Below are 11,765 nucleotides of genomic sequence, written 5' to 3'. Positions count from 1 at the left end.
ATGGAAAAAATCGCAAGATATTGTGATTTTTCTCACATTGACTGCTTGGAAATGTCATTAATGTTCAAATTTACATGCTGCTATTACTTATATTAAGCTTAGTGTTTGTAGTGTAATTTGCATATTATGCAAATAAGTATCTAACATGCTATAAATACTCAAGAAAACGCACTGGTGATACATTCCTAAAAAATTGCAAGTTGATCATTAATTGAAATTGGAATATGGCAATGCCTTATATGAAATTTTCCTTAACACCATATTAAAAGTCCTAAAATAGACAAGCATAGGAAAATCACAAAAGTTGCATTTTATGCAAATTAGCCATAATAAGTTGCAAATAAGGAAAATAATCCAAATATTGGAAATCAAGTGCAGAAAACAAAATAAATTGATTGGAAGCTCATGATAAGTTTTACAAATTTATTTATTCTTTCAATTAAACAAAATCGTAAATAAATCTACCTCATTTGCATATATATGAGCATCCTTATATGGAAAAAAATCCAGAAATTTTTATTTTCAATATGATGTGATCACTAAGAATGCCCAATACATTACTAATCAGCTTCATATCTGAAGTGTGATTTACTTATTATGCAAATAAGCATCCGGCATGTTATAAATATTCAAGAAAACTCGTGATACTTTCCTCTAAAATTCCATGTAGATTATGTGTAACCATGATGACCATCCCTACACTTCTTGCTTGGTTGATATTGACTTTTTTTCGTGAGCAGTTACCCCCGGGGCAGTTACTCCACTCATATTGTGCAATGATGAGTCAGTTCTACACGGGTATCACTGCTTGAATGCTTCGTATTTCTACCCAAGTCTTGCTCTCCTCTTGACTTCAGGGGCGGATCCAGCCTTCGCCAATAGGGGGGGGGGGGGGGCCCGAATTTTTTTCAGCCATATTTTCCCCGATCGGCCGCTCGAACATGATTTTTTTTGTTTCTTTGAAGGGGTAGTCGTAATAGTTACTTCTTCGCTTTATCCTTATAAATCAACATAAATTTATATCATCAATTCCTATTTATATAATGCGAGCGCGAATCGCGAGCAATTTTTTTTTGTAATTTTATGTATTTTTTCCTAAAATTTGGAAATTCTAGGCAATGATTGTTATCCTGAAAAAGATGTGTATGCAACTATACTACTACAAACGCGAAGCGCGAGCAGAAATTTTTGATACACGTTTTTAACTGATCGAAAAGGTAGGCCTACCTACTGCTTGCAGTTAGCCATGAAGACGTTACAAATTTCAACAATCAAATAATGCGAGCGCCAGGCGCGAGCTGAAAATTTTTGACACTTTTACCTAAATAATGGTAATTTTTTGCACTATTTGTAACTTAAATAGAATAGATATATAACTTAACAATTGATACGAGCGCTAAGCGCGAGCCGACAATTTCGAGATTTAGACCTAACAACGAGACACTCTATTCATGTTTTGTAAATAATGAAAAGGATGAGTAATTGGGATCTTCCTTACATCAATGATGCGAGCGCGAGCAGAAAATTTTTAGATACGTTTTGAACTGATCGAAAAGTAAGGCCCTACCTGTTAAGGACTGCTTGCATTTGGCCATGAAGAAATTAAATATTTCAACAATCATATACTGCGAGCGCGAAGCGCGAGCTGAAATTTTTTGACATTTCTACACAAAGAATGGAACATTTTAATCAATATTTGTAATCGTAAATAGGATAGCTATAAAACTAAACAATTGATGCGAGCGCGAGCGGAAAAATTCGAGATTTAAACCTAAGAACGGGACACTCTATTCATGTTTTGTAAATCATGAAAAGGATGAGTAGTAGGGGATCTTCCTACAATAATAATGCGAGCTCAAAGCGCGAGCAGATGCACGTAACGTCGACAATAAGAAAATGAATGGACTTATCTTCCTCGATTTACGTCGAGCATTCGACACTGTGAACCATGAACTCCTTTTAGATAAATTAGAAATGTATGGTTGTAGTGCAAGTAGTCTTAAATGGTTTCACTCGTATCTTGCTCTTCGCAAACAATATGTTTCTGTAGAAAATAACAAGTCCACAATTAAAGATGTTAATATAGGTCTTCCCCAAGGGTCGGTACTTGGCCCACTAATGTTTGTTTTATTTATAAATGACCTACCAAAGAGTATTCCTAATGGATCTGTGTTCATGTATGCCGATGATACGACCATTTCTGTATCAGGTACATCTAAAAATGACATTGAAACACAGCTTAATGAAGTAATGAAGCAAACACATGAATGGTTAATTCGAAACAAGCTTATTCTCAATGTCGATAAGACTAAGACAATGCTACTTTGTTCACGTCAAAGAATCTGCACATTGCAAGATAAAAACTTAGATATTATTATAGACGGAAAATCCATAGCATGTGCAAATGAATAGAAATGTCATGGGGTCATTATTGACTCATACCTAGACTTTAGAAGTCATACAAACAAAGTTGCAAAAGATGTTAAGCAAAAGTTGGGTATTTTGAGGAGACTGAGATCTACCTTCTCCGCTGAGCAATTGTCACAGATTTACTGGGGGTATATAATGCCCCATAATCTCTATTGTTGTAATGTATGGACAGGCAGGGGCGTCGATCCATTTTTCAGATTGGGGGGGGGGGGCGAAATCATTAACGTTCCAAAGGCGCTCGATCGTACAAAACACCCACCCACACACACACACACACACGTACATATATATATATATATATTATATACACACACACACACACACACACACATATATATATATATATATATATATATATATATATATATATATATATATATATATATATGTATATATCTATATATATGTATGACTCATGAGACACAGACACGTATCTCACTACACAGATAGTACGAGTGCCGAGAGTGAGCTCAAATTTCTTTATATTCTGAGCTGAAAACTTGATATTCTAAGCATTTTTGGTACCAATGATTAAGATTTGTATCTAAAAGAGAATAGATGCGAGCGCGAAGCGCGAGCTGAAAATTTTGATATTTCGATCTGAAAAAATGACAGTTTACTGGACGTTTTTGATAAAGAACAAGCTATATATCCAAGAAAAGATTATTGCAAATTGAAGCAGTTCTTTTGAGGCTTAGAACTGAAAATGGGACATTTACATTCACCAATTTAATCATGAAAAGTATGGGTTTTTGCTACAGAAATGATGCGAGCGCGAAGCGCGAGCTGAAAATTTTTATATTCCAATCTGAAAAGCGGACATTTTGAGCACGATTTTAAATAAAGAACGAGTTGTGTATCTCAATTTCGCTTGCTGAACATTACAATCTTGTTTTTTTTTAATGCATATCCGGAATTTTATTGGGGGGGGCAAAATGATATGTTTGTCCCCCCCCCAATATTTTCATTGGTGGGGCGATCGCCCCCCCCCCTGCCCCCCCCCCCCCCAGGATCGACGCCTCTGTGGACAGGGAGAAGTGATGCCAATTACGATATCCTTAATCGCCTACATAAAAGGGCAGCATACTTAATTTCACACTTAACTTGGGAAACCCCGTCCAATGAAGTATTTAATAAATTATCTTGGCCAACATTGGACAAACTCTTTTGGAAATCTGCCTGCTGCACAATGTTTAAAATAATCCATGAACTTGCCCCACTTATACTTTCACGTATAATTGTATGTCTAGACACCGTACTAATGAGGAACTCTAGACGATCAAATAAAATGAATTTGAGACTCCCAAAATGTTCCACCTCTTTCTATCAAAATTATTTCCTTTATTCAGGTGCCACAAAGTGGAACAACCTTCCGGACGCTACGCGGCTAGAAAATCGACCAACTTCCTTTAAATTACTCCTAAAATAATATAATGCAATCACAGATAGGAATATGACATCACTTCTCATACTTACAGCCCATGTATTAGGTTTTATTATGAATGCATGATCATTTCCTCAATTTAGTTTTTATCCTATGCTATATATACATAAGAATAGATTATGCTTGATATGTCAAATATTACATAATATTCTTTGCTCCTGAACTCTCTCTCTGTATCTCCCCCTCTCTCCCTCACACATTTTTCTTCCCTCTCTCTCTCTCTCTCTGCCTCCCCCTCCCTCTCTGTTTGCCTCTGCCCCCTTTCTTTCTCTCTCTCTCTCTTTCTCCCTCTCTTACCATGTCCTTTTACTCATTCTGAATCTTATTTTGATGTGTATATATGTCTTCTTTACTTATGTTTACTTTATGTTATGAATTATATGTTTTTAGGTATTAATGCAGAGCCCTGTGGAAGACCAGCGATTTTTAATGAACGTTTTAATTGTATATATTGTGTAATTTTACATATTTGTTTGTATAAAGCTGAACAGGCTACTCTGGATAAAGATTTGAAATAAATAAAAAATAAATAAATAATTTAATCCTAAAATCTAGGCATTCTAAATACATCTTTTATCATGAAAATCAAAGCCAGCGCGAAGCGCGAGCATAAAATATTTGATATTCCGATCTAAAAAAGGGTTAATTTCAGCTCTATATTTTAAGCACTTTGTAGGAAAATTGTGGGTTTGATATGGATCGCACTTAATAAAGAGCTGATATTTTTTATTATTATTATTTTGAGTTTTGACATAGGACCGGGACATCCTTAGGACATGTCATCATATATTCCTCTTGCTAAGCGCGAGATGAAACAAAATGTACAATGTAATTATTAAATTGATATCTTATTTATTAATGCATAATGAGGGCGCGGAATTAATGCGAGTGCAAATTGCGAGCCGAAATTTTCGATTAACTGTCATGAAAAGGGGATTTTAAGTAGTTTGTTGTGTAATCGATACTGACACATACATAACTCGCCAATCAAAATGCGAGCGTGCAGCGCTATAGCTGATACGTGAAAAGGGATATTTTGAACACTTAATGGAATACACGAAAATAATAAGTACCTGATAATAAAATCAAAATTTGCGATCGCGCAGCGCGAGCAGAAAATGTTAATATGCAGACCATAGAACTGACATTTTTGCAGAGCACTTTATAAAAATAAATTTGTAAATCACACAAAATAATGAAAGTTCGATTTCCAAGGTGAAATATGTTTTGTATATTGACTTCCAAACTTGATATTTAAGCTCCATATTGAACAAGTTATGTAAATCACCTAACAGGCAATGCGAGCGCGAAGCACGAGCGAAAATTGTATATAGTGACATGAACGATTTTTTTATTTTCCAAGTCTTCCCCTCATTTTAATATTTTTTTCACTCGTCTTCCAATCCCATCATCTTGTCAGACTAACAACATGGCTTTAGGAAGCGAATAACATAATTATTTCCAGTATTTTTCCTTCAATATATAAATTATATTAGGATAAATTATCATGCTTAGTGAAAGCAGCATGTTAATTTGAACAACTGAAATGTTTTCACTGCAATCAATGTGAGAATTGTATTTGACATTTTCCACTTATTTGCACAATACGCTAATTAAGCAGATTTGCTAGCTTTTTAAAACTAAAAACACTGAACTTATTTATTCATCATGAACTTTCATTTAAATTAAATTGTTTTGGACACTTAATTTGTAATCTTTGGACTATTTCCCTTCTTTTTCTAACTTTCTATGGCTAATTTGCATAATATGCAAAGTTCATAAATTTCAACTGCTTGGATTTTTTGGGACTTTTAGTATGTTGTTTAGGGGACCTTCCTGGAAAGCATTTCAGTGGAAACATCCAGTGTTGCAATAAGTTGTGGGTTACCTCCCTTTTCTGGCTAGATTGACTGGACTAATAGATAAACCTGGGTTGAGTGCAGCACAATGTGGGTAACAATTATGCAGCACAATGTGGGTAAATTTCTTGCTGATTTTTTTTATACTTATGATTTTCATTATAGATCGAGCATGCGATCTTAAACATAAAGGAGTAATGCCAAAAATTTGTTTACAAATTATAATTTATAAGTTTGATCTTGCTTTCTGATTATTGTGCCTTTTTTTTTTTTGGGGGGGGGGGTTAAATCTAAAGATGAAGTTTTTGATGGGTCACTTCGCTTTCTCGTAGCCGTTTAGAAAATCTGCCCCTCTCGAAATATCTTGTCCCTAAAGATATTTGGCTCATTAATCCCACTTTTTAGCAGTTAGTTAATCGTTACTTCAATTTCAACTTCGGCAAGTAGAAGAAGTATCAGGCATCGTACAATTTCTTTTTAATAAGTTTGATTTAAATTTCGCACTCTCCCAGTGTCACTCTGAATGTTAAATATATATTTTTGGGTATATCGTTGTCAATGACATAATGCAGAATGTTCATCCTTGAATCACTCAGATATTATCGATCTATTTTCTTCGTAAAATGTAGTCTTTCTAATAATCAACACACTTAGATTGTCATTTGAAAGGGAAACCGCAAACAAAATGAAAACAAATGACACAGTTACAATTTGCCGGGGAGACCGGGCAGGAGGACGGCTTCATGACTTTGTGTTTCGTTGCAAGAGGGTAAAACCGTGAGCATTATAAAACGAATCCTATGCAATGCGTAAACAAGGAAAGCGAATGTCTGTGGAGAATTGATAAAGATGAAGACAGAAAAAAGAAAGTCTGTATTTTTGAATTGTGCCTCATTATTTGTTCAAGATCTCATCGCCCATCGATTAGTTGTGCCGTAAACTAATTCCAGATACTCCACAACGGGGTGCCAGAAATATACCTATTGTTCACTCCCCTTACATAATAGTTTTGTTCTGGAGAGGGGATTTGACCAATCGAATCTTCATTATGCAAGGATAATAGAAATGGGTGCAATCGAACCGAAAAGGATAATCTCAGTATTGATGGACGTTAAATGGAAATGTGGGGCTATTCGCGCTAAGTTGGCAACGGGATAAACATCGCGTACTCTTTAAGAAAACTCGTCAACAGCTTGTTAGCATAGTAGTTCTATATTTACCATCAGTGTATTAAGTGAGTGTTGGAGACATTAGTTTCTCTTTCTCACAGTGTCAACCCATTTTTCTCGTGAAATAGTCTGGATACTAAAGGGATAACGACCTAATTAGACACGTGGAATCTATTTTTCAAGACTATAAGTAGAGAATATATTCTAGTCATCTGTCTTTGTTGGCATGACCATTTAACAACTGTTTATTCTTATATCAGTTAAGATCACGCCAGTACCACCGGCACAAGTGCCAATCTTGAACAAAACTATTATACCACAATCTGTGGTTTGGAGAGGCGATGTGACTTCATTCAACGGCTCATTATACGTTCCATGATTAGTGATTAACACTGACATTGAACAAAGTGCATTGATTGGGATTTCTAATCTGAGTGGATCCTTTGTGACGCGCGAGGACCACTTAAAGTGGAAATTGATATAAGATTGCGAAGTCCATCTAGGTTCTTCTGATAATACTTCTTGAAGACTAAGAGAGTATAAAGCACGATGTTGGCCAAGAAGCTCCTGAAGATTGTTCGAGAACCCTCTGCCGTTTCCCAGAAGAGCGGTGAAGGCAACGATTCTAGTGGCGACGGAACCATCTCAGAGACGAGTGTGACCTCTACCAGACTCGGTGGCCTCTCTCGGAAAGGTTCGGTGTGGTCACAGGTAGCCAAGAAACTCTCGCAGAAGGAAACGCAGAAAGCCCTGGTGCCACGCGTCAAGTACGAGAACACCTATCAACTCTCCCCGGAAGACAGCTGCAAATTTGACGCCACCAAGGTGCAGAACTTCGTCGAGGAACTCCTGGCGATACGCCTGAAAACGGAGGAGTACAACCCAAGGACGGTATCTTCCCTGACGACGAACTTGTCGGACGTCATCAAGGGGCGAATCAAGAAGATGGGGTTCAAGAGGCACAAGATCGTCTGTCATCTTGTTATTGGAGAACAAAATAGTCAAGATATGCATGTCACAAGTCGCTGCGTCTGGGATACTAACACGGATAATTCAGCAACGGCAAGGTACTCGAACACATCACTTTTCGCCGTGGCGACTGTTTTTGCTGTGTACTTCGAGTAAAAAAAAAAGATCTCAACAACCAGAGGAATAATTGCCAAGAACATGATCTTGAACCGCACATTCACAGTACCGGTGAGTGTGACACACGGGTATGTGCCCTATAGATTGGACGTCTTGGTAAATGTTCCTCGGAATATTGAAATGTCAATGAATAACAGTGGCAGATATCATCTACAACTCCTTTCTGTACAGTGTTGTACTATTGTTACGTTCGTGGAATTCTTTGCATGGGGTATCTTTCCACTGTCAAATATATTATTACAAACTAGGATGAACTTTCCATTTAACAGCCGTTGGTGGCATATAATTCATGAAAATAACCTACATTATGACGTTTTTAGTAATATAATTATGTTCTCATTTAATGTCTTCTAAATTCTGATTTGTAATATAGCAAATTATTTGTTCAAATCATTGTGAAATCGAATGTTTGAATTGTAATTATTTATGATATTGTCTATTCGAAGCTAGATTTTAATGTTATATATTCCGATCTGGAAATTTATATATAAGACTTCCGATTCTTGTCTCATTAAATTCGCCAGCAAGAAATATAAGCAGAGCGCCACCCTTTAAAAAAAAAATCATGCTGGCATGTAAGTTGAATTGAATTTGGATAAAGTTAATAACATATTGAAAGTAATTTGGACTCATTTGAATTTTATTGACAAATAATGCAGAAACGAAAAAATTAAATACAATGAATGATTTCAAACCGAGGTTGCTTGAAACTGTCTTTGGCTAAGGACCCTGAATTCCCAACTGAATCCGACTCAAGATCTGGAAGTCGGGTCATACCGGAGACAATACATTTGATATTGTACTTCTGCCTTCTAGTCAGGCCATCGGCATTTCAAAATGTAGGGTGATATTAATAACATATTATAATAACCCTTTTATATAAAACATTTATTACAAATGAAAAAATAAACAAACGAATGACGTAATCTGCTTGAAGTAATTGTCATCATGTTAATATTATTCAATGAAATATATGTGAGGGAAATCATCATCATTATTTTTTTTTGAGTAATCAAAGTCTTCAAAAACCTGTTCAATAGATAGTGAAAGTGATCCATTCTAAAAAAAAAATGTATGCTAAAATCTGGTTCTATGTTATGATGAGATTTGCTTCAAAACATCAAGGCCTATTCCTATTTTGCCATTTATCATGCACTGATCGACGAACAAATGGGTAATTGGGGGCCCCATGGCCCCAAAAGTTTCACGACCAAGAAAGAGAAGGAGAAAATGAAAGAAAATGTAAGGGAAAGAGGTGAATATATATAATATAAGTTTATGTATATTATGTCAATATCTGTACAAAAAGATATGTATTTTTGTAGGCCCTATATAAAGTGGTGCTTAAATGTTAGTGATCTTCATCAGAAATTGAAAACAAAGTTTTCAAGTTCTACCATGTTTTAGATATTTAATTATTTAGAAGTCAGATGATAAAATATAACATTTAATAAAGTATGTTTCGCTGAACCTTGTTGTTGTCTACATTCAAGGAGTGCATTTTGTGGTGGGGTTCACTAACATTTTAGCACAACTATACGCCTGGCCCCCTCAAAGTTTTTGTCTCATTACGCAACTGCTTTTATGAAAAAAGTTCCGGATGCATATCAAAAGAATCAACGGATTATTGAAGTCATCACTACTTTTGGAACTTTCGAGATGGCTTTGGGAAATATATTCAAACCCACATTGAGAAATACATTTACCAAGCAGGCCAACAGCATGTGTGTGGATCATATTCCTAATTAATTTGTATAGATGCATAGAAGCCATAAAAGCTTATTTTAAATCAAATACTGATCTATAATAATTAAATCGAATCATATATCCTAAATGAATATCATAAATTTCTGAAAATGTATTTTGGCTGTATATATGTGTAATCCAATCGGCTGAATATGAAATAAAGAAAATTCGAAGATAAACACGGCGGTTAAGAGATTTCTCTGTTAGAGTTGTTTGACTTTTTAAATCACACGCAGGGATAATAATAACAATAACACTGCATATATTTTCATTTATATCCCTTACTGACAATTTGTTGCTATTTGATTGGTCGAGAGCCATTCACGTAACATATCATAATGGTAGTTGTTACAGTAGTAGTAGCAGTAGTAGTAGTAGTAGTAGTAGTAGTAGTAGTAGTAGTAGTAGTAGTAGTAGTAGAAAGTAAAAGAAGTCATGGTGGGATGGTAGTGGTGATATTGGTAGTGTAAGAGAGAGACAGAGAGAGGGGGGGGGGGGAGAGGGAGCGAGAGGGGTGAAATAAAGGGGGGGGGGGGAACTGCCGACTTTCACCATGTTGCAGGTGCCAGGAGGGTGCTTTGTAAACTGCATCCCAAAATGTTTCTCTATTTATTAGCTGACTAATGAAGAGCAACGTTAATTTGTGTGAAACAGCTATCGAATGTTATAATAACATGGAAAAATACGTTTCAAAATCATGATAAGTATGATTTGAAAATTGGGACAGAGCAAAACAAAATCAATCGAGCTTATGATTATACAAATTTACGTAGAAAAGAACTAAAATCGAACGATACTAGTCTGTTTTAGCTCAAACCTGCAGTGAATAAACATGATAAAGGAACATCTTGACATGATCCTGATTCTGGTGCTAATAATTGGGGTTCTTTTCTTACGTTTTTCCTGGGCCCGTCTTACAAAGATTTGTGATTGATCCAAACAACCTCAACACTATGGAAAGCCATCTTTGTCAAAATTTTCCTTCTAGAAAATTGCACAATTGTAAACAAAGAGGAAGCACGCTGCAAAAGCAGGCAATGGTGAAAGTACATGAAAGTACATATATTTTCATTTATATCCCTTACTGACAATTTGTTGCTATTTGATTGGTCGAGAGCCATTCACGTAACATATCATAATGGTAGTTGTTACAGTAGTAGTAGCAGTAGTAGTAGTAGTAGTAGTAGTAGTAGTAGTAGTAGTAGTAGTAGTAGTAGAAAGTAAAAGAAGTCATGGTGGGATGGTAGTGGTGATATTGGTAGTGTAAGAGAGAGACCGAGAGAGGGGGGGGGGGGAGAGGGAGCGAGAGGGGTGAAATAAATGGGGGGGGGGGGGAACTGCCGACTTTCACCATGTTGCAGGTGCCAGGAGGGTGCTTTGTAAACTGCATCCCAAAATGTTTCTCTATTTATTAGCTGACTAATGAAGAGCAACGTTAATTTGTGTGAAACAGCTATCGAATGTTATAATAACATGGAAAAATACGTTTCAAAATCATGATAAGTATGATTTGAAAATTGGGACAGAGCAAAACAAAATCAATCGAGCTTATGATTATACAAATTTACGTAGAAAAGAACTAAAATCGAACGATACTAGTCTGTTTTAGCTCAAACCTGCAGTGAATAAACATGATAAAGGAACATCTTGACATGATCCTGATTCTGGTGCTAATAATTGGGGTTCTTTTCTTACGTTTTTCCTGGGCCCGTCTTACAAAGATTTGTGATTGATCCAAACAACCTCAACACTATGGAAAGCCATCTTTGTCAAAATTTTCCTTCTAGAAAATTGCACAATTGTAAACAAAGAGGAAGCACGCTGCAAAAGCAGGCAATGGTGAAAGTACATATATTTTCATTTATATCCCTTACTGACAATTTGTTGCTATTTGATTGGTCGAGAGCCATTCACGTAACATATCATAATGGTAGTTGTTACAGTAGTAGTAGCAGTAGTAGTAGTAGTAGT

General features: G+C 35.9%; 1 protein-coding gene across 1 annotated transcript; it reads left to right on the top strand.

Moving 5' to 3' along the window:
* Window positions 1-6,432: 6,432 nt before the first annotated feature.
* On the top strand, window positions 6,433-9,973 carry LOC129270889 (dynein light chain Tctex-type protein 2B-like). The gene has a single exon (XM_054908226.2). The coding sequence runs from the start codon at window positions 7,452-7,454 to the stop codon at window positions 8,025-8,027; it is 576 nt and encodes a 191-aa protein (XP_054764201.1). The 5' UTR covers window positions 6,433-7,451; the 3' UTR covers window positions 8,028-9,973.
* The last annotated feature ends 1,792 nt before the right edge of the window (window positions 9,974-11,765 follow it).

This window comes from Lytechinus pictus, chromosome 11 (genome assembly GCF_037042905.1).
Source record: "Lytechinus pictus isolate F3 Inbred chromosome 11, Lp3.0, whole genome shotgun sequence".
NCBI lineage: Eukaryota > Metazoa > Echinodermata > Echinoidea > Temnopleuroida > Toxopneustidae > Lytechinus > Lytechinus pictus.
Note: the sequence above shows the minus strand (reverse complement) of the source record. Positions and strands in the feature narration are given on the sequence as shown.

What these genes read in the sequence shown, in the direction of transcription:
- LOC129270889 (XM_054908226.2), top strand. Translation starts at nt 7,452, where the DNA reads ATGTTGGCCAAGAAGCTCCTGAAGATTGTTCGAGAACCCTCTGCCGTT.